Raw genomic sequence first — 23589 nt, 5'->3', positions numbered from 1 at the left:
ACTGTTTTAGGTATTTGCATCAGTGATGGTGGAGGAAGCGATGAAACGCATTCTTTCTTGGACACCGTAGTTGTACGGGCCAAAAGGAGGAGGCAGAAAAACTTTATTTAATGAAAATTAAATCAGACAATCCCAGAAAGGCCCCTTATAGCCCAAGAACCCTTTGGCCATTCCCTCTGGAGAGAGCTTGGCCCACTCTAAGTTGTAGCTGATCGGCAGGCTGCATGGCCATAAGAGCAGCCTCTCAGGAAGATTGGGTGGGGTTTTTGATGGGAGGTACACGGACGGGATGTGGGCATTCCCGTAGTTAATCCCATCGCCAGTACGTGCTTTCAATGTGATTTAGTATGTGATGTGGTGGCGGGTACGTGACGCGGCAACGACGGCAGTGGTAGACGATCGTAGTGTAGCCAAAAGGTTCGATGAGAGTGCATACTGACGGTTCGGGGAGGCCACCCGTTAGTGCCCGGAAGCTCAGTTCTCGAGCAAACACACGAGGTGCTCATTTCCGAGGATGTCCTCGCACCCAACTACCCACGTTATGATGACGGGATCGGGAGGGTTAGGTTGTGTAGACAATATTCTAGCAGATGAGCGTGGAAGGGTCCTTCGCAGGAGATATCGGTATGCTTTTTTAGGGTCTGTGCCTATCGTGGTGTGCTTAGTCTGTAAGACTGATGTGTGCAATAGCGAGCGTGATGGCTAGGCATTTGGCCTCGGCGATGCTAGTGCGTTGGATGGAGGCCGCATTGAATGTTGATCGGCGAATGTCCGTGAACACGGCAGTGCAACTGTAAGGATGGTCTAGATTATATGAAGCATCTGTGTAGATGATGTCCTGGCGTTCAGAGCAGTGCTTAGAAAGATATGAGGCCCTGGCTGTGCGATGACTTTTGTCGTGTTCAGGATCCATATTTCGAGGAAGGGATTTGAGTTCTAGGAGGCTCCGCAGATGCAAGGGGATGGCTGTTTGAGAGTGAGGTGAGGGATCAGGGGTATCTGCCTGTACTCAATGGGCTACAGCATACTGAGTGCAGGAGATGAGTGCCTGTAGGCGTTGTGCGGAGTCTATGTTGTTTTTGGAGAGGTGCGCCTCTATGATTTTGTCTGCATTGTTGCGTATGCCTAATTGAAGAAGCCGAATCGTACTGGTATGATGAGGTAAATGGAGGGGAGCTTTAACAGCTGAGTGATGTATGACATTAAGTTTAGTGAGTTGAGTTTTGATGAGGTAGTTGTAGGGGAGGTGGTATTCTAGTCGGCTAACGATGAGGGCGTCTACGAGTCAAAGTGTCCTTTTCTTTGAGGCCACGATTGCGGCTTGAAATGTGGCGGATGAGATGTGTCATCTGGCTCTGCAGGAGGCAATGGTGTGGGTGGCTCTCGTGTCTTGTTGAATGTGGAGGCCCAGCAGTCGGAGTCATGTCACTGTGGGTATCGGAGTGTTGTCAAGGGGCACGGTGACGGCTGGGGCGCGTGGAGGAGGTTTGATAAGGAGGAGCTCTAATTTCTGCGGTGCACACGCAAGACCTACAGTCTGTGTGTGTGTGTGGATGGCATCCGTAGCGGTTGCAGAGCATCTGGAACTTGGCCAAGGCAGCCCTTGGTAGTCCACCATGTGATGTCATCTGCGTATATTGTGTGTTGAAGATCGAGTATATTTTCGAGTATCTGTGCTAAGGGAGTTAGAGTGATGTTAAAGAGGATGGATGAGAATACTGAACCCTGTGGTATGCCTCGGTTGGGTAAGTGGATGGTTGGGGAGGTGTAGTAGCCGCGAGCGTGATATGGGCAGCGCGTTTGGATAGGAAGGCCTCAATGTAAAGCCAGATGTGTGGCCCGCATTTAGTTGTGACAAGGGTAGCAGAATTTGGTCGTGGCTGATGTTGTAAAATGCCCTTTGTATATCAAGGGCAAGTATGGCCTGTTCATGGAGGGTGTTGTTGAGGACGGTCTCTTTCAGGTGTAGTAGAATGTCTTGGGTACAGAGATGTGGGCGGAAGCCGAATTGGAGTGTAAGAAAATAAGGCGGTAGATTCAAGTTTAAGTTGAAGTCATATAAGGATTACATATTCATAGAGTTTGCCACAAGACAGCTTGTGAGAGAAATGGGGCATAGGTTGTCTAAGAAAAGGGGTTTTCCGGGCTTAGGAATGAAGTCGATTGTAGCACGTTTCCAAGATGCTGGTTTCCCTCTCACCAGCGTTGGTTGTAGTATGCTGTGAGTTGGGAGAGTGATGTATAAGAGGTTTTCGAAGGAGTTTGTATGTAATTTGGTCAGGCCCGGGTGCGGTGCTATGAGTGATGTGGGTGAGGGTGGCCCGTACCTCTGAGGTGGCTATGTCCTCATCCAGCCTCAGGTTAGGTGTGCCGAAACAATAGCACACCAAATAGAGCTTGTGAATTAGTACTGCTACTAGTAATTCCCCTTAGCTCCTTGCTCCATCCCGTCTTCACATTTGAACATCGAAGCTTCATTCCTGGCACTGTTTAACTTGCCAATAGAAATGAGCAAGCAGTCATTGCTAGGGACAAAAGGAAGAGAAGACAGAAGGGGAAATCGACTTAGGGATTCATCTTTGTGCTAAGTTCAGATACAGTTATATATTTATTTATCTAAACATTTAACTGTACTTACAAATTATCTGCCATTATTTCACTGCTTAGGAAGGCTCTCGAATGGGGCAACTTTCTCCATGAGCGGCGCAGCGGCCACCCATGTTCGGGACGAAACAATAGCCCAACAAAAGAGATTGGTGCTTCCATGAGGCAATTATTTACCTGTGTTCTTGTGACCTTTTTGCAATATAGCTGTGATGTTTGCGGTGAGCTGTGGAACTTTGTAAATCAGCGAGGAGAGAGCCTTACAAGTAGCGATAAAAGAAAAAATAATGAAGGCAAGTTGCCAGTAAAACTGGGTTGGAATAGTACCGCGAACCGGTTCGGAACAGTTCCTCTCATTTGTTCAGGTTCGGGTTCCGTTCCAAGATGGCGAAAAAAATTCAGGTTCAGTTCCGGTATTCAGTTTGGTTCGACATCCTGGTTGCATTATAATGTTTAAAAGTACAAAAATAAAAATAAAACCGAGAGCTTGTACTGAAAATTATCAATATTAAGCTCTACATTCTAGCACGATGCACTAAAGTGTTGCCATTGAAACTTTTTCTCTGCATTGTCCAGGCCTTGTTCTTTATTCTGGCAAAAGTTTGTACCTCTAGCTTTGTCCATTGTTTCTCAATACTATTTTGAAATTAGAAAAAATTCAAATGTATCTAGAAATGGCAATTTTGATTCAAATTAAGGAAACTACCACAGCTTCAAATTTTACTGAAATTTCCTAAAAACAATTTTAAGTACTTTATAAATATCAGGCACTTTACTAAAAAACGCTGCATTATGTAAGCTAAAAATTTAAAAATAAATATGAAACTGAACACGTTTTCATTCAACAGAACTGTTTAGATCTTTCCTTAAGGAGTAGCGTCAAAAATTCAATATTTGATGAATTTAGGTTATTCTATTTAATGCATTATCTGAAGCCTTGTCGAAGCTTATAGATGAGTTTTCTTCTTGTTGGCAGGAATGATGATGGCTTAAAATTGAATAAATTTGCCATTTCTTGCAATTTCCTGTGAAAATGTGACGGGTTAGGTTTTCCTCTTTCGTGAATTTTTTTTTTTAAATTGCGAATTGCAGTGGTATTCAATCCTGTTCACAATTATATTTCATTTCTCAGTTATGACAAAAATTATTATATTTTTGAAGACAGTTTCCTAATGTGCACTCATGCAAAATCTTGGCAGCATGATAGTTTTGGGAAGCAGCATGAATGAGCCAGATGACAAGCATTCTTCTCGACAGAGCTATCTAGCCCAGAGAAAAGGTGAGCCAACGCGGGGCGAACCCGCCATCCACTGAACCTCCAAAGGATATGTAGGTCACTGTGTTTTGTGGGCGATGACACTGAGGCAGCATGAGGCTAGCAGACGATGTATGGTGAGGAGTTGAGCCTCTTGATTTGCAAGGGCATGTAAGGCAGCAGTGGCAGGTGTGGAAGCAGGCTCAAACTTTTTGAAGCAGCTTCAAAGCAGTAAAATGAGTTCTGGAGCATTCTAATTGAAGTTTTTCAATTCATGGCATAAAAAATACCCATCTGGTTCTTTTTTATGCAACGTTCAGTGGTTTTCCAACTGCCTGTATCTCTGACAAGACAAGACAAGACAAATAGGCAAAACGTGTAAAGATGTTTAAAAAAAAAAATGCAGGCTGACCTGAGCAACCATTTGAAAACGACTAGCAGCAAATGGAACGCTTGCTTAGGCACTTCATAACTGAACACCAAGTTTGACCTAAAGCTCATGCCTATTTTGACTCGATGGATTCAAACGTGGAGTCTACCACTCTGATGTGCTCAAGCAGCCGCACTAGTCTGGAATTCACATCAGTGGGCATGACATTTCAGCTCCCTATCTTGTACACATCCTTTTTGATCCTATGCATATTCTGACAAATTCCCAAATGCTGGTCAGTATAGTGCCTCCAGCACTGGAGGAATAGACAGCACTGAAAGGGCAGCCTTTTAATTCTTCAACTTCTTTTCTTCACTGCCTTCTGCCAGTTCCGAGGCTCGAGTTCTCACATATTGGTGACAGACCCTGTGTAGCTTTCCAACACTCTTGAGAAGGTTTCTAAGTGAATGACAACTTCACCACACCTCGCCATCACGCTTCAAGCACGCTTTTGTCTGACGTAGGTCTGCAACGCTTGTCATTGACAAAGATGCTCAATGGTGAAGTATCTGCTTGCTTTAACAGCAGAACCAAAGGAACTGGTGTAGGTTTTGAACCTAGGCGAGTTTCCTAACAGCTTCCTGGACGAGACAGGGTTTGAGAGCATGATGGAGGCTGAGGAGGCCAGCTTGAAATGCAAAATATGCACGGCGGTGGAGAAAGTAGAGGGGGAGCTGACCAAGGAGGTAGAACGGATGAGGAAGGAGCTTCAGGAGGAAAGGAAGAGAAGGGCGGAGTTTGAGACGAGAGTCGAGAAGAAGTGGGGCGTCAAGGTGGAGAGCCTACAGCGCGAGTTGAGAGAGGTGCGCGATAAGGCAAGCAGATTGGAAGAACAGGTGGAAGAGTGGACAAAGAGACAGGCAGAGGGACGGAAAGCACTCCACAAGAATGCAGGCAGTAATGCCACCCTGGACGACGGGGGGGCGGACGCGTCACAGGGGGCGCGCAGGGAGAATGAAGCGATTCTAGGGGACACGAGCCCCGATGGTAACCGGAGGGAAGAGGGGACACAGGGGTCGAGGCAGCAGGGACTGGATAGCACTGACAGGGAAGAGACAGGAGCCGGCAGCAAGAGGGTATGGGTGGTAGGGAGCTCTAATGTCACGAGAATTAAAAAGGCAGTCTTAAAGACAGTGAAGTTTAATGAGAAAGTGCAAGTGGAAAGCAGGCCGGGCGAGTGTTTTGGGCAGGTAGTGGAGAGGACAAAGGATATGCTGTGGGAAAATAGAGAAGGAGAAAATCTGGTAATCATCCATGCCGGAGTAAACGACGTGCTGAAGAACAGGGGACAAAACCTAGGCAGGCAGATAAGAACAGGGGTGGAGAAGCTACGGGCTACAGCTGAGAATGTGCACATAGTGCTGTGCACAGTGCCGGCAGTCAAGGGACAGGGCCCGTACGTAGCACACCAAGTACTGAGGGCTAATGAGATGATCTGGGAGGTAGGGAAGGCCCTCAGGTGCGATGTCATGGATGTGAACAGGGTGATACATGGGGATAGGAACTACCTCCCCTTCACTCCTGATGGCATCCATTACACCGCACCAGCGGGATGGCAGCTTGGGCTGCGGATGGGGCGAAGGGCGCTAGCTTTTTTACAGGCGGGCAGATTGCCCCTGCATACCGAGAAGTAGGAGACAAAGATGGAGGGAGGAAGGGCAGGACGAAGGCACGGAGGAGGAAAAAGAAACAACCCGTAAATTTGGCCTTCATTAATATGCAAAGGTTTGGTTTTGGTTTTGAGGGGTTTAACGTCCCAAATATGCAAAGGGGTAGAAGTAGAATTAAATGGGATGAAATACAGGAGCAGCTGCAAACTGGAAATTTTGTAGTATATGGTGTGGCAGAAACCCACCTTAGAGACAGTGAAGAACCTCCACACATTGAAGGATACTCATGGCTGGGGTGCAATATAAAAGGGAAGGACCGAAAAGGAGGTGGCCTGGGGGCGCTAATCAAAGGCCAAGATTGGAAAAGGATAACAGAAAGCTGCAGAGAACATATATGGCTCCAGGGTAGAGTGGGAAACCTAGATACAGTACTAGGGTTTGTTTACCTAAAAACAGGAAATGACTCGAATGAAGAAAATTCAGAACATTTCAGATGTTTAGCTAAAGACATAGAGGAATTTGGCCAGAATAAGGAAGTGATAATCTTAGGGGATATGAATGCCCATATGGAATTTTTTGATGGAGCTACCGATACGACAGGCAAAATGTTAGGAACATTTTGTGAAACCCAGGATCCCACAATAGTTAATTCAGAGATAAAGTGTGAGGGAAAAATAACATGGGAAAGAAATAACTCTCATTTCACTATCGACTATTGTCTGATGTCCCACAAGCTGTATGACAGGTTAGTAGGTATGGAAATTGATGAAGAAGGGGCGAAGAGCTTAGGAAGCGATCACAAAAGAATTAAACTCCAATTTGGCGGGACAGCAGCCGCAACAAAAATGCAGGTATGTGAAAGCAACCAGAAACTCAATGATATGCAGTTGGAAAAAGGGTCAAAGCGCATTGAGGACATAGTAAACCAACAACCAAATAGAGAATGGACATACGATGACCTAGTAGAAGTATTTAAAAGAGAGCTAAAAAAGGGCAAGATTATAAGAGGAAAGAGGAAATATAAACCAAAAAGCTGGTGGGATGCTGAAGTTAAAGCAGCCATAACGAGGCATCAAGAGGCATCCAGAGAGCACAGATTAGCAAAGAAGAGGGGAGCCACACCAAGGGAAGTAGAATCCAAATGGAAGGAGTACCTTGAGAGAAAAAGGGAGGCGTCAACCTTAATCCAAATCAAAATAGGAAAGGCTGGGGTCCAGTGGATGATGGACATAAGTAAAAAAGATAAAAATGCTGCAAAGAGGTTTTGGAACCACATAAGGCTACAAGCAAAAAAGACGGAAGGGGTCCAACACTCACTGACCACACAGGAAGGAAAAAGAGTGGAGGGAGAGGAAGCACAGGAATATGTTAGGCGCACAATAGAAACAGCCTTTGCCAGTCTGGAAGTGAATGCCGCAGAAGAAAGGGAGAATAATGAGGACCACAGGGACGAGGAGCAAGAATACAAGGAGATGACAGCAAGAGAATGGGAAAGAATAGAACGGAAGGTCCCCTTGGGAACAGCGACAGGACCAGATAGCATACCCATGGGATTGATTACCAGATTAGGACAAAAAAGCTAAGAAAAATTGCGACAGTTGATTGAACAAACAATAAAGGGCGGACAAGTACCAAAAGATTGGAAATTAAGCAGGATGAGACTAATATACAAAGGCAAGGGAAGCAGAGATAACATAAAGTCCTATTGGCCAATCACAGTTACGTCAGTTATATACAGGGTAGCAATGCAGTTAGTAAAAGTAAGGATGGAGGAATGGGCAGGAGGGAATATCCTCGGAGAACTACAAAATGGTTTCCGCAAGGACAGAAGACTAGAGGATAATTTATTTGTGGTTACCCAGTGTATAGAAACAGCAGCAGCAAGTCAGAGACCATTATGGATAGCGTTTTTAGATATTAAAGGGGCATATGACAGTGTAGATCAGAAAAAACTGTGGGACCAGTTGAAGGAATATGGCCTGAATAAAAACCTGGTTCAGTTCATACAAGAAGTGTATGCAGATAATGAGGCAGTGATAGTATGGGAGACAGAAACAACAAAACCAGCAAAAATAAAAAGGGGGCTTAGGCAAGGGTGCCCACTGTCACCGCTGCTTTTCATGATATACATGAGCCAAATGGAAAGGCGCCTGGAAGAAAGTAATATGGGATTCGATGCAAGCTATATGCAGGGAGGACAGAAAGTAACACAAGTTCTACCAGGATTGATGTACACGGATGACATTGTACTGCTGGCAGATAAGAGGGATGGGTTGCAGGAGCTGCTTAAGATCTGTGGAGAAGAGGGCGAAAAGCTGGGACTGCAATTTAGCAGCGAAAAATCAGGAATAATGGTATTTAATGATGAAAGGGGGGACGTGCTGGAAATACAAGGCACCAAGGTTGAACATGTGGAGAGCTATAAATACCTGGGCATATGTATCAATGAAGGAAAAAATTACCTAGAAAAGCATGAAAGAATTACGATAGACAAAGGGAAAAGGAGTTCGGATATTATGAAACACAGGGCCCTCCGGAATTATAACAGGTATGAGGTTGTTAGAGGGGTATGGAAGGGTGTTATGGTACCAGGACTCACTTTTGGAAATGCAGTCCTGTGCATGAAATCAGAAGTACAGTCAGGCCTTGAAATCAGACAGAGAAAGGTAGGTAGATTGGCATTGGGAGCACATGGCAACACACCTAATGAAGGAGTCCAGGGAGATATGGGCTGGGCATCATTTGAGGTTAGAGAGGCAATTAGCAAACTAAAATATGATCAGAGACTAACCGAAATGGAGGAATCAAGGTGGGCACGAAAAATGTACAAGCACCTCTTCATGAAAAGCCTGAATACGAAATGGACTAACAGAACCCGAAAGCTCAGATTTAAGTACCTAGAGTTTGGAGATGCACCGCAGCAAAACAGCAGCATTGAAAAGCAGGTAAAGGAGGCAGAAAGGAAAATGTGGGAGGAAAGAATGCACGGAAAATCAGCATTGGGTATGTATAGAACTCGAAAACAGGATATAAAGAAAGAAAGTTTATTCGACAACTCACGAGGGAGCTCATTGCTGTTTTAGGCTAGGACAGGGGCCCTCAGAACAAAAACGTACAGGAAAAAATTTCAGGAAGTAGATATATTATGCGCGGCGTGCGGAACTGAGGAGGAAGCAACGGAACATGTTGTTCTAAGGTGCCAAAAACGTCGTCCTGCCCTTCCCGCGGGAAAAGCGGCAGATCTGGAGAAAGAGCTGGGATTTGCTGTGGAAGATGGACGAATGGATGAGGAATGCGTTTTGATAACAAAAGAGAGGTTGGAGGATTGGTGGAAAAAGTCAAGAGAATAAAGAGAAGAAAAAAAGGGAGGGGGGCAGATACGGGCGAATTAGAAGCTAAAAATAGGGAAGAGATAAATATATTTCTTTTAATTTTCTGGCTAGGCGGCGCAAGCTGCCGTCCGATACAAAGGGCAGAGCCACTATCATCCATCCATCATCCATCATCCATCCAGCTCACGGTAGTCTGCGCTATCTGCTTTGCTTGCAGCTCTTGCTTCTCCTTTCACTGGCGATTTAAAAGGCGAGGAGGAGATGCCGTCACATGCACAGCGCATTTTTTTTTTTTTTTTTGCAATTAGTTCCCTCCAATCACATGAGGCTCGTTTTAAATTTACTTGAGAACAAATATTATGCTTCACGCTTTTCGAAAACTTTAATTGTATTAAGCCCAGTGCGAGATGCATTCTGCCTCTACCATCACTGCATTGCCATCGTTCCCATGTTGAGTTAAATTTGTAAAACACAGCGGCAGCCAGTTTGGAGTAGGATGAGCAGGGGAATCAGTTTGAAGCAGAACCAGAGCAGCAGAGGTACAGGTTAAAGCAGCTGAACTAAAATATCGGCTCCAGCGCTCTACAAACAAGCGTGATACAGACAGCATGCGCGCGTCCTGAACTGCGACTTTGGGGAATCATCAAACGGTCAAATGTTAACAAGGACTCAAGATTAAGCGAAAAAAAAAAAAAAAGTGCACCACTGCAATTAGCAGCGAGCGGCTGTTACCGTACTCTGTCCACAAATCTGACACGGGCCTGTGAAATAAGTTACTGAGACTAAAGGACGTGACAATCTGAAACTATGGAGGTAGACCTACCGAACGTAAACAGTTGACGCTCCTACTTGAAGCGCGTGCGCAGATAGCACTGTTCTGCCAATTAGACGCGGCGCAAAAAGAACACGGGACATAGATTCAGACACAGACTGGGGGAATCTTCATCGGCACACCTTTGAAGGCCCCCACCTGAAAGCCGAAGAAACTTGAATTGTCCGGGTTGTAAACAGAAAACTTCGCATGTGCCGGTATGGTGGTGCTAAAAAATATCTTGGCTACGATAACGATGCAGCACGGCTTCAGTTGGCTTTGTGCCAAGTTGCAAAGCTTATAAATGCTTTAAATCCTTATTTAGCACAGATAAATGGGTAAACTACAAAGCATAAATAAAAAAATATTTTAGGTTATAAAAGGGATAGTTTATTAGGTATTGTAGTGTATGACTGATAAAAATTTTGTTCAGTTTGCCTGCGGTCAGATTCGACCGACGTCATTACATTCCCGCGACAACGTTGAGCCAACGATAAAAAAAAAAAAAAAAAAACGCTTTTTTTATCATTATTTCTTTTGTCCTTCGGTTCGCGCCAGTTCGCGCGCTTGGTGAACGTTTGCGCGGTCGCCAGTCGCGCTAGCGGTAAACGCGTCGACAGTTGTGTCTGTTGCCGTAGTAAACTTCCGTAAAAGTAGCAGCAGTTTGTTGTTCCTGGCCCTTCGAAGGAGTTACTGCCACGGCAGTTTTCTGCGACCACTGCATTGCCGGCGCTGCTCCCTCAGGATTACCGCTGTTGGCTTCTTGGCGTTCCTCGTCATGGCGGTAAAAAAGGCGCGACGCAACCGATCACAGCGTGACGTCCCCCGCGACGCCAATGCGTCTCCTCGGAACAACCCTCATGGGACCGCGGACTCTTCATCTGAAGGAGTTAATCAAGCACCGCGACCTGCACCTGAAAACCAACCTGCGGCGCTAGACTCCGCTGGTCGACCGAAGACAAAGCGCGGTGCCAAACCGACAGGTGCGCTAAACAAAGCCGGCACCTCTGGCGCCACGGCACAGGAGGTCGAGCAGTCCTCGAAGCCAGCTAGGGCTATGAAGACAGGCGCAGTCACTGTGGATGTTAGGGCTGATCCGTCGTCGCCGCAACCAAGTGCACAGAAGGTCGAACAGCCGAAGAATCCAGCTAGGGCTACGGAGGGAGGAGCAGACTCTGTCGAGGTCGTAGCTGGTCCGTCGTCGCCGCAGCCAAGTGCGCCGGAGGTCGATCAGTCGGCAAAGACAGCTAAGGCCACGAAGAGAGGTCGTGCAGGCACTGTCGAGGTCGTCGCTGGTCCGTCGTCGCCGCAGCCAAGAGCGCCGGAGGTCGGTCAGTCGGCAAAGACAGCTAGGGCCACGAAGAGAGGCCGTGCAGGCACTGTCGAAGTCGTCGCCGATCCGTCGTCTCCGCAGCCAAGTGCGCCGGAGGTCGATCAGTCGGCAAAGACAGCTAGGGCCACGAAGAGAGGTCGTGCAGGCACTGTCGAGGTCGTCGCTGGTCCGTCGTCGCCGCAGCCAAGTGCGTCGGAGGTCGATCAGTCGACAAAGACAGCTAGGGCCACGAAGAGAGGTCGTGCAACCACTGTCGAGGTCGTCGCTAGTCCGTCGTTGCCGCAGCCAAGTGCTCAAGAGGTCGATCAGCCAGCGAAGCCAGCTAGGACCACGAAGAGAGGTCGCGCAGGCGCTGTCGAGGTCGGCGCTGAACCATCGTCGCCGCAGCCAAGTGCACAGGAGGTGGAGCAGCTGGAGAAGCCAGCTAAGCCTACGAAGAGAGGAGCAGGCACTGTCGAGGTCGTCGCTGGTCCATCGTCGTCGCAGCCAAGTGCACAGGAGGTTGATCAGCCAGCAAGGGCCACGAAGAGAGGTCGTGCAGGCGCCATCGAGGTCAGCGCAGATCCGTCGTCGCCGCCGCTGCCAAGTGCACAGGAGGTCGATCAGCCGGTGAAGACAGCTAGGGCTACGAAGAGAGGAGCAGGCATTGCAGAGATCGTCGCTGGTCCGTCATCGCCGCTGCTGCCAAGTGCACAGGAGGTCGATCAGCCAGCGGAGACAGCTAGGGCTACGAAGAGAGGAGCAGGCATTGTTAAGAACGTCGCTGATCCGTCGTCGCCGCCGCTACCAAGTGCACAGGAGGTCGATCAGCCGGCGAAGGCAGCTAGGGCTACGAAGAGAGGAGCAGGCATTGTTGAGATCGTCGCTGATCCGGCATCGCCGCCGCTGCCAAGTGCACAGGAGGTTGGTCAGCCGGCGAAGGCAGCTAGGGCTACGAAGAGAGGAGCAGGCATTGTTGAGATCTTCGCTGATCCGTCGTCGCTGCCGCTGCCAAGTGCACAGGAGGTCGATCAGCCGGCGAAGGCAGCTAGGGCCACCAAAAGAGGTCGTACAGGCACTGTCGAGGTCGTTGCTGATTCGTTGTTGCCGCCGCTGCCAAGTGCACAGGAGGTCGATCAGCCGGCGAAGACAGCTAGGGCTACGAAGAGAGGAGCAGGCATTATCGAGATCGTCGCTGATCCATCGTCGCTGCAGCCAAGTGCGCAGGAGGTCGATCAGCCAGCGAAGCCAGCTAGGGCCACGAAGAAAGGTCGTGCAGGCTTTGTGGAGGTCAGCACTGATCCGTCGTCGCCGCAGCCAAGTGCACAGGAAGTCGACCAGCCAGCGAAGACAGCTAGGGCTAAGAAGAGAGGTCGTTCAGGCACAGTCAAGGTCAGCGCTGATCCATTGTCGCCGCAGCCAAGTGCACAGGAGGTCGATCAGCCGGCGAAGGCAGCTAGGGCTATGAAGAGAGGTCGCGCAGGCACTGGTCCGTCATCGCTGCAACCAGATGCAGAAAGCCCACCCATCAAACAAGCTGCTCGTTCAATCGCCGCAAATACTGGTGCTGACATCACAGCTGCCACTACCGGTGATAGCCAGGAGCAAAATTCTGACAAGGCAGACAAAAGGACCGAGGAAGAAAATGCCGAGAAGCTGCCGTCAAAAGGCCACATCTTTCCATCACTATCGGGTGGAAAGAAGAGACCTAAAGCTGATAAGGCAGACAAAACTGCTCGGAAGGCAAAAAATAAAAAGCTTGAATACCAGGGCAACTTGGCATTACAGCATGCTGGACAGCATTCCAAAAAGAAGACTGCAACCAAAGCCCATCCAGCACCGAAGCGAGCATCGAGGAAGCGTAAGGGCAGCGATGACGAGGTTTCGTCAAATGCTTCAAACAGTAGCTACAAAGTTCCAAGTGGTCTACTGCAAAGGGCCAAGCGCAAGGAGCGCTTCTATGATGATCTGTGGCTGCTCGAAGAAGGCGACTCTGAGAGCGACTCTGAGGACATCTCCAATGCTTCCATCAGCAGCATCATACCTCCAGCTGGTCTGCTGCAGCCGTACCGCCCCAAGAAAGATTCGGGAAAGAGCAGTTCGGATTATGAGACTGATTACGACAAAATAGTCTCTCCCGGTGAGGATCTTCTGTCCAGGTGCCAAGCCTTGTTCGGCAACGACACCCTTCCCAACTCGACTACAACCAGGGCCGAGGCAATCAACATGCTGGTGTCCTTTTCAAGCAACCGCCATCTGCCCTGGGGAGCACTGGCTGACCTAGTCAAAATTGTCAACAAGCTGTTTGCTCCAGCTAAAAAGGTTCTTCCAAGCCACAAGCATCTGGTCCAGGTGTTGTCGCAGATGCCATGAAGAGTACCTCAGTGAAGAAAAAGCTCCACTCACATTCAGGAGAACTGATGCACATTTAAGGAGCTCTTTACTATTCAGTAGAACATTCCACCGTTTTATTGCAGCTTTTTTAAAACAAATGTATTTGAAGTTTTTCATGAAATTGACCAGTGCTTTTTTATTATATGTTTACATGCAATCTCCTATATGAGGGAGCTTCACTTTCACAAATGCCATAGGCATTATTACCTTGTTTCATGATTCACTTGTTTATTTTACACTGATGGGTCTCAGTGAGGAGTGACTGCCTTGACATGACATTTAAATGTGCAAGGGCCTCATGTAGTGTGATTGATACCTGTGGTACGTGTTGGTCTAGTCTGTTTTGGAGTCAGCATAATACTCATCCCAAGTTTTACAATATCTGACCCTTGCTGCACTGAAATGTTCTGCTTGCCACTGAAAATGGGTTAATGCTGCAGGAGCTTCATGATCGAAGTTCAGTGATATTGTTTGAGTGTGCTCATTTTCACTGTTGCCAACCTTAAAGATCTCAGGCAGAAGTTCCTTGCATATGCCGCTATGTTATAGAGATATGCGTAGAAACTGGAAATGTTATTTTATTATTGAGTGCTGCCAAGGATTAGTAGTCCCAGCTCTCACTGTTAGGTGCTGAAAGCAAGGCTGGCTTTACTTCATGAAAATGTTATGCATTAAGAGCGGGAAAATTGCATTTGTCTCTTGAGTCCATATTCCGAGTTTGCTTCGTTTTCAGTAGTGTTATCTCCGTGACTTCGAGTCATGTGATTTGTGGAAACTCTGGAACCGGAAGTGGCTACCACTTCTGGTTACGACGTTTCCAACAATCATGTGTTAAAATAACGCCACTTTTGGAAACGACTCAAACTCTGAATACGGCCTCTGATAGGATCTCACCAGCAAACTGTCTTGTTGCTGATTGTCATGTATTTTTGCCCCTCAGGTTGCCATTATAGATATTGTAATAGTTTGTATTTTTTGCAGATACAGGAATCTGCAGTGTTGGTTATTGAACAACTTTATTCAGTGAAGGAACGAAATAAACTTTTTAATGGACGGGTTTTTAAAAACACATGAAATTTGTCTTCCTTCTTGGCTGGTCGCAGCGCAGTCATGAATCGTGTGTGTTGCCTGCTGAGGGAGGGATCAAGTTAATCTGCTCCTAATATCTTGCCTTTTGTAGCACACCTGCTAACTTCTTGTGACATGACACAATGGCGCCACGAAAAACACATGAAATTTGTCTTCCTTCTCGGCTGGTCGCAGCACAGTCGTGAATCGTGTGTGATGCTTGCTGAGGGAGGGATCAAGTTCATCTGCTCCTAATATCTTGCCTTTTGTACACCTGCTAGCTACTTGTGACATGACAACGGCGCTGCGACGACGGTGTCCACTTCAAGACAACTATTAAGACTTGCCACGGCAGCCTCGTTTTGATTGAGGAGAAATGTAGCTTATGCACTTTGGAACAGTATTTCGTTGAAATTAGTGTCCTAAAATATTATCCGGCCACAATGTACGTGTGCGGTGTCTGTATACATAATTTTTAGTTTAGCGCTACTGCATGAGCATCATTACGCATGCGCTGATGGCGCCACGTTCCCGTTAAATGCCAGTGGACGCGGCACGCAGGGACCAATCAGCGCGTGCTATGCTGGCGGCGCACGGTGGTGGTACACGGCCGCGGTAAACTCTCTACTGCTTAACGAATATAACAGCGCAAAGAACGGGACGCTTTGCGCTGTTATATTCGTTTTGCAGTACCAACTACCTCGGCATCTTACACTTGTGAATTTCTACCGCTACTGCGTGTCTTCAGCCACGCACATACTTTGGCATGAAGGCAAAAGGATAAATGCACTTTGGCCCCTGCATGCTGAATCGTTTGGTGTGCATTTGACGAGAACGTCGCACCATCTGTCATGGTGATCTGCGCATGTGTACCCACTCTCGTGCGGCAGCGGTAGGGTAGACTGTGGTGGTTAGCGGTACCGCTTAACACCCGAGGCAACGGCCGTAATAGTTCGTGCTGTTCGAAAATTATAAAGAGGGAGTGGAGGAAGGAAAGTGCTCCAATCTTTTCCTCACAGAACTCTCTACAGCTCTCTCCACGGCTATCAAACTTGCCCAAACTGTTTATCGCCTTTGTTGGCATGTCTTTGCCGCAGTCGCTTGTTGCGCTTTGGGAATCCTATGTGGTTGGGACCTAGTTCATTCTCCGACTGCCACGGAGAAAGGTACGTACACCTAACCGTTACCTCACAGTCATGTTTGTTATCCCCATTGCACTCTACGCTGCCCAATACATTTTGTTGACTTTTCGCTTTGGCGTTTTTACCTGTAGCAACGCGCGTGGCATGTGCCCGCCGAAAGACGAAGTGGATCCCACAGGCGCCGGAGCAACCACATGCGTTGGCGTCTGAAAAGAGGAGCCCAGCACGTGCCGAAGAGAAGGCAGCGCCGGGCTGAAAGCTTCGGAACGCCCGAGACAGGAACGCCCCTTCTCGGCCTGCTCACACGCCGATTGGCTAAGTATTGGGCTGCTGGTCCTGGTTTTGTTTTTTCCCATTGCACCTCTGCGTTGTTTTCTGTTGCCTAACGCACGAGGTGAGATTGGTAACTTAAGGTATAATGTCGACGCTCTCCTCCGGCCAAGGGCACTCCTCTTGGTCGGTTTCCCTTCTGCCTAATCTGCTTTTCAGAGCCCCGGTGTTCACAGCATCCCTGTGGCGCTCGTTCCTATGGATGGAGGCAACATTAAAATGAACAACCCAGGGGCTGTTCGAGCTGCCCTTCAAGAAGCCACTTCCTTCTACGAAGGAATAGCTGAGGTACTTCAATTTGGTTGTGGCGGGATTTTGTGCCGTTCACAAAACCTGGCATGTTTAAAGGATCTTCTAAACTGCTCTACATCTCTACACTTGCATCTCATCTGGTAAGCAGTTTTATTCCTTCACACCTGGCCTGCACAAAAGGTCTAGTCCGAGGTGTTGATTCCTTCTTAAATCTAAAAGAAACCTTTGACCTTCTCTCCGCGGCAGGTGTTGTTGCTGTCTGTCGGCGTAGCCGGGAGGTAAGTAATGTTTGTGTGCCAACAGAATCGGTAATTGCTACTTTTGCAGGTACAGTCTGTCCATCAAAGATTAAATCATGGCCTTCGATATTCTGTGTAGATCCCCTTCCATCAAAGCCTTTGCTGTGCAACAATTGCTGGCATTATGGCCATACTGCTGGTGGTTGCAAGTCCTCCTTGTGATGTTGCAAATGCAGCGATGCCCATAAATCAAATTTATGTTCAGATCAAAACGTCAAATGCTGTCATTGCGGTGGGCTCATGAAATGCAAATTCTGGAGATATTTGACCAAAAACATTGCTCGCGGCGTGAGGCAATACAAAAAATTAGAGAGCTCGCGGGTATGCAGGTGTGTCAGCCCGTTCTGGAGCCACATTAGACTCCTCGCTGTCTAAAGCCATAGCGACTGCTGTGGAAGTGACCATGGCCAAAATGGTTGATAGGATTGTGACAGCGGTCACAGAGTGCATCTCCAATGTTCTGACAGCTCAGATTACTCAGGCTGTGAAAACTGCTATGGTCTCTCCCTTGACACTTGTGCCTTCATTAACAGTGCAGCACCCCTTAGCTACAATGTCTTGCTCGCAAGATGAATCTCTCTCCACATCTCCTATGCAAAACTCTGACAAGTTAGACGAGGCTCATGATGCAGAGATGGTGAAGACAGATACGCAAATCCTAAAACACAGTGGATCCCCAAAAAAGCAACAGCTCGGCTCTAAACGAAAGGACCATTTTGAGGCGGCTGTTGTTGCTGCCCGGATTACACAACCATAGGAGCGTTAAGAGTTCTTCAGTGGAACTGTAGATCTCTTCTTTCAGCGATTACAGATTTAGTTTACCTTTCTTTAAGACAGAATCCAGTCATAATTGTTTTTCAAGAAACTTGGCTTACATCTGAAAAACATTTTCATTTGCAAAATTATCGATCATTCCGACAAGATCGGCATTTCAAGCGGTGGTGGTTTACTAATTCTTGTTTCTTCGAAATTTTGACATAAGGCTAAGATTTCTGTTCAATATTCTACTTTAGATTCTGAATTATTGGCTTTAGATTTTGAAATTCTAGGGTTCAGTCTGTTTACATTAGCGAATGTTTATTCCCCTCATGGTGTTCAGGACACCAGATCGCTAGACCACTTACTAATTGTTGAAATCCGGTTATTTTGACTGGAGGCTAATTCGCACCATGTTTCGTGGGGCTACAAGACGGATTCCTGCGGCAAGCGCCTGTGGGATTGGCTTTCAAATAATAATCTTTATTGCATGAATTCTGGTTTACCTACTTTCATATGTGCCTACAGTCAATCTGTGAGAGATTTAACTTTCTCCAGTTGGTAGTGTTTCTATACTCAATTGGTCGACAGTTGATGGTGGCACCTCTAGCAACCATATGCCTATTGTTTTTGATGTTAACTGCCGTTTAATTCTGCCGACCCCTCAGTTGAGATTATAAAAACCAATTTCAGTCATCTTTTAGTTGTTCTTGAGTCACTGTTTAATGCTACACAAGAGCTAAAATCACAATGATTATGCCAGGCTGTTGCATCCTGTCGTAAGAAGTGTGAATTCTTAGTGCGTGCATCAAAACGCAATACATCTACAAGATGGTGGAATGCAGATTGTTCGCGTGATTATGAAGAAGAAAGGCTGTATGGAAGAGGCTGCCTCGCGACCAGTGCCCCAAAAATTTTCATGATTATACATTTTTTACAGCCACATTTAAACGCATAGTCACACAAGCGAAATATCATTATGATACTGAGCATTTCAATTACCTTTCACTATCTAATAACCAACGTGCCCTTTTCAGGTTGTTAAAATTGCGAAAGCAGATTCCTGCCTCAGAAAATTTACCCTCGTGTTTCAACTCCTAAAGAAGCTCTCAAAACAGTAGAAATAATTGCTGAAGGTTTGGAAAAGCGTTTTTTTGTCAACACTTCCCATATCCCCTATGTTTGTAGGCCCAGTAGATACAATTAAGGATGCTCCCAAAATTACAATTTCTGAGCTTTGTCAGATACTGATGACAATGCCAGCTGCTGCTCCTGGTCCTGACGGAGTAACATCAAGAGGGTTAAAGATCCTCTTTGAGGTGTCTCCAAATTCCTTGTTAGAGTTGGTAAATTACGCAATCATTTTTGGATACCTGGTCATTGGCCAAAGGGATTCCTTTACTGAAACATAATGGTGGTGGCTATACTTTGGACAATATCAGACCAATATCATTAACATCAAACTTGGCAAAATTAATTGAAAGGATCGTACTCCAACGTGTTACAGAGTTTGTAGAACAAAAACATATTCTTAGTCCCAGTCAAATAGGTTTTCGCTCAAAATTTTCAATACGGAATGCGCATACCGACCTTGAGAGTCGAATTCTCCTTGCGCGGCGCCAGAAAATGCATGCTGCATTGGTGACATTCGATATAGCAAAGGCTTATGATAGTGTAGAGCCCAGAATTTTATTGCAAAGATTATCAAACTCTGCGGTTTCCACAATATTTAATTTCATGGATATCAGCATTCCTACAAAACAGACAATTTTACTGTTCATTGAATGGTGTGCATTCTGGCAGATATCAATAAACCAGAGGTGTTCCTCAAAGGGCAGTTCTCTCGCCTGTGCTCTTTAACATTTTATTGAGCTCTATTCCCACTCATCAAGAAGTTCGCACGTATGTCGATGTGGATGACATCGTGTTCTTTACGGCTGCACCTGACACTCAAACCCTCAATGGGTGCCTGCAATCGTACCTGAGCTCCCTTCAGAATTCGTTATGTGACGATTTACATTAAATGTAAAAAAGTGCACTGTCCTTGGTTTCCAAATTAAGGATCCGGTGAATCTTTATCTGACATTTTATCTTTATCTAACATTTCAGCAAGAAACGATTCCTCAAGTTAAGTCTTTAAAGTATCCGGGTGTCATTTACGATGATCATCTGACATGGAGAAACCACATTGAACATGTTGCAGCAAAAGGGGCTCGTGCTTTGGGTATGTTGCGCAGGTTAAGCAATCACAGGTCTGGAATGCGGCGAGATGCTCTTTTAATTATTTATGTTATGTATGTCCGGCCAATCATAAAATTTGGATCTGTGTTGTTTTCTGGTTCTGCTAACAAAATTCGTCCATTTGTTCTTTTAGAGTGGGAAGCAGAATGCCTTGGGCACCCCGAATTTGTGGCTAACAATGTATACCTTGAAGCTCGAAATACCATCGTTGTTAGCTAGGTTAAAATTCTTCACTGGCCAGATGTATCTAAAATAATGTCAATCTCATTTCCATCGCTCCCTGCCAATTTTTTGTTAAGAACTGATGCTTCCCAATTTCATGAAAAGGCAGGCATTGGAATATACTGTCCGCTTCTGTACTGGGCTTTTTCTGTTCGTCTCGGATTTCACCCCAATTTTCCAGGTGGAGTTGCTGGTGGTGGTGCTTGCTCTGCGCAAACTAGACCCACCGTACTCAACAATGGCCGTAATTACAGACTCTTGTTCCGTGTGCTCGTCGCTTTCTTCGAATATGGATTCGCCAATATTAAACATCTTTCTTTCATTGCTCCTCGCATTTGAGCCTCACACATATAGTGTGGGTACCTGGCCACTGTAATATGACAGTCAATGAGGTTGCTGATAGACTAGCTAAAGAGTCTCTCAATGGCCCCGTGTTGCCTATCCTCCCGGCAAAAGCGTACATAACAGCAGCACGATTTAGTAGGCGCTGCTTATTAAGCACGCAGACTGGATCTGTTTTATCATCGGATGACTACCTGCAAATTAATGGATTTCGCCAATGCAGCAAAAGAAGCACGGACTTTAGAAAGACAAGGCACGCAACCACCAGTCTTCTAGATTTACTTTGCACGCTTCTTGCGCTGCACTGCGCTCACGTGCCTAATACTTGGCCCTTCTAATGACAGCTTTGTTTTTCTTGTTGACTTTTAAACGGTGTGCGCATGTCTTATATGAGTGAGACGCAGATACAAGGTTCGTACTCTGACCTGCAGTACTTTAGAGTGAATCGAGGCAGCCTGGTTTATTATATCGTGCTTGAGTTAAGGATTAAGCTTGTTAAATGTAGCTTTGACAGCGTACTGCGTGGCGAGTTGCCGTAGACTGAGTGGACATGAACTCTGGCTAGACACCCACGCAAAAGTATTCCCCAAAAATGAGATTACGTCGGCACTGTACAGGAACCCTCGCAGCACAGGAAAGCCGACTGCTTATGTGTCCAGTGCTGAGTGGGTTAAATTTGCCGAGCTCACGATGCGTATGCTTCTTGCGGCCACTGTCATAGAATGTGACTGTGTATTACTACATGTGCCAATGACTAAATGATTTCCTGAATCTGAGGAATGTATAAGGGATTTCTGATGTGTGTGATGTTGATAAATGGTAAATTAGTAGTGTAATTCTTATTTTTTTACAATAACATGCTCTTGACAAGCTTGGCTATAATGCCACTCCCGTGCTTTTTGCCTACCATGGGATCGCAGACGACTGTAGCGCCACCTGAGTCACCTTGTTTGTAAACATGGAGGAGGTCGATACTCGGGGACAACTTTCTGTGGTAATATGGTTGAAGCTACGGGGCCGAAATGCGCCAGCTCGCTCTGCACAAGAATATAGGGCCTCCAAAAATTTCACAGGTGATGCTCTGGGATATTATACCATTACAGAACTGTTTACTTTATTATTGAATCAGGCTTATACTGTGATACTAGCCAGTACAGAGAGAATAATACACAGCATTCATGTCAATGCTTGCACGACCTGTCGACAATCTCGCAAAGCGCAAGCAGCGTACGCGGGTCCAGGTGGGATGTGTCTGCCACTTTTCTTTGCCCATTTCTGCGCGCGTTTGTAACGCACGTCTGTTTTTGACAGATGCATATTCGTAACGCGCTTGTAGCTCATGTCTGTTTTTGACAGGGTACGTCGTGCGTAGTGTTGATTAGTCGCGACTTTATCTTCATAAGCCATCAGCGACGTAAAGGAACATCTTAGTTGGGAGCCAATAGCATTGGCTCCAGGTACTCGGAACTACCTGGCGTAGTAACACAGTTAGAAAAGCCCCGCCCCCGCCATTACATACGGCCCCGTCATGCTGCATGCCCTCCGCACATACAATTCGGACCTTATCTGGTCTCCCGCGCATGCTCATGCTGACTGAAGTTTCACCTCCTAAATGGTTTCTTGCTCTGTGATGGAGGCGAAACGAAGAGGCGTCCGTGTGCTGTGCGATGTCAGCGCACATTAAAGGGCCTCTGAAACGCCATTTACAGTCGTATTTTGATGCTACAGGTGTTTAGAGGTGATCTTAGTGAGCATTGAGATGATATTCGAAAAGCTCTGCGTGTTAGCTGTAATTTACAAATAATTTTTGAAAATTGCCACTCGCAGCCAACCAGAGCGACTCACCACCGTATGTTTCCAGCTGCCCTGCCCATGCGACATTATTGGGGCAATTATTATTGGCCATGGCCGTATGACGTCACATGCAATTTTTTGCAGTTATAGATTTTTAAATTAGCACTATTGTTTCTTGAACTAATATTTAATTTGTATAATAAAGAAGGTAAGAATTCTGCTCGCATCTTGATAGAAACAGAACACATCCGGCTGAGAGAGATCCGTGGATCCGTCTACTCGCCAAAGCACGTGTTGTCCGGTTGTCTGTTTTGAAATCTCGGGATACCAACTGGTGCTGCTTTGGTTCTGGTTCGGAACAAACCACCATTGCTGTGCAGTTGGCTTTAAGCCGAGGACAGAAAAGATGCCACAATGCGACATCGTGTCCCAACAAAACAAGGTGTCAAGCAGGAAAGCTGGCTCCAACGCATCGGGCTGTCATCGTTGGACATGCGTCAGGAGCTAAGAGTTTATGGCCGCCACTTTTCCCTTGATGATGCATACAAGTACAATTCCAGTTTGACGCAGCAAACTGGCCTCAATGTGAGACATCAATGCCTGAAATCCAACGCGTTGCCGACGCAGTTTCTCCCTGGAATGGTAAGTTTTCTGGTTGTGAGTTATTGTGCAAACACGCGTAACACGGCTCGGAGTCTCACATGGGAGTGCATGAAACCTAACGAAAGTTTTGCAGGCGCAGATACCTTGCGCGCATTATGTGGGAAGAACATTTTAGGCTATAGGGTAACATTTCGGCTTCTCTTGCGAGAAGACCACAACTACAAGTTAAGGCGTTGAAAAGGCATGAAAGGAAGCTCGCATCCTGCGCGCGGCACGAGCGCAGATTTTCCACTTCCGTGCGCAGTCGTCAGCTACAGCTCTTGCTTCCTGGCATTAATTCTGAAAGTGCATAAGGAAAGAAAAATAAGATAATGCGAGCTGCGCACATTAAGCCATGAATTAACATACACTAACGTAGGCGATCAGAACTATCGCATTATATAATTTGTTTGTGTGATGCAGTGGGTTAGGACGGTCGATTGCTGTGCCCAAGGCACAGCGGCCGCTTTTCGATTGAAGCACAAGCAAGGCAGCCGCGTACTACATGTTTTGTCCGATGTCAGTCACTGCGGTGTTGAACCCCATAAACCAAACCGGGCTTATAATAAAAAAATAATACAGCACACTTATAAGAATACAGGCCACCTGCCCCCCCCCCCCCCCCAAAGAAATGCTTATGATTTTACAGTGCAGAGTGGAAATGAAGGGCTCGCTATGATACAATGAAAAGAGCCAAAACTGAGAGTCCAAAGTAAATGTAGGTTTTTCTTATTTTTTTTACACTTTTGTGGT

At 46.5% G+C, this 23589-nt stretch overlaps 2 protein-coding genes across 4 annotated transcripts in view; one reads left to right on the top strand and one right to left on the bottom strand.

The window, feature by feature from the left end:
* LOC146181606 (MYG1 exonuclease) overlaps positions 1 to 10335 on the bottom strand; it is a 31981-nt gene extending 21646 nt beyond the window's left edge. The window contains exons 1-2 of one of the 2 annotated variants that reach the window (XM_084576613.1): positions 10202 to 10289; positions 10055 to 10108 (exon numbers count right to left, since the gene is read on the bottom strand). In XM_084576613.1, the coding sequence (XP_084432739.1) occupies positions 10055 to 10108; positions 10202 to 10254 (107 nt within the window). In that variant the 5' untranslated portion in view covers positions 10255 to 10289. Of the gene's footprint in view, positions 1 to 10054; positions 10109 to 10201 lie in introns of both variants that reach the window. The other variant, XM_084576614.1, reaches the window with a different exon arrangement.
* A 254-nt stretch (positions 10336 to 10589) lies between these two features.
* LOC146181605 (uncharacterized) lies at positions 10590 to 14838 on the top strand. 2 transcript variants are annotated; one of them, XM_084576612.1, is made up of 2 exons: positions 10590 to 11834; positions 12234 to 14838. In XM_084576612.1, the coding sequence occupies exons 1-2, from the start codon at positions 10821 to 10823 to the stop codon at positions 13725 to 13727; spliced, it is 2508 nt and encodes an 835-aa protein (XP_084432738.1). In that variant the 5' UTR covers positions 10590 to 10820; the 3' UTR covers positions 13728 to 14838. The 2 variants fall into 2 exon arrangements, with proteins under 2 accessions (XP_084432738.1, XP_084432737.1); XM_084576611.1 differs by having other exon boundaries at positions 10590 to 12440; positions 12645 to 14838.
* Positions 14839 to 23589: the final 8751 nt, after the last annotated feature.

This window comes from Amblyomma maculatum, chromosome 8 (genome assembly GCF_055883805.1).
Source record: "Amblyomma maculatum isolate TAMU_Amacu chromosome 8, ASM5588380v1, whole genome shotgun sequence".
In the NCBI taxonomy this organism is placed as follows: Eukaryota; Metazoa; Arthropoda; class Arachnida; order Ixodida; family Ixodidae; genus Amblyomma; species Amblyomma maculatum.
Note: the sequence above shows the minus strand (reverse complement) of the source record. Positions and strands in the feature narration are given on the sequence as shown.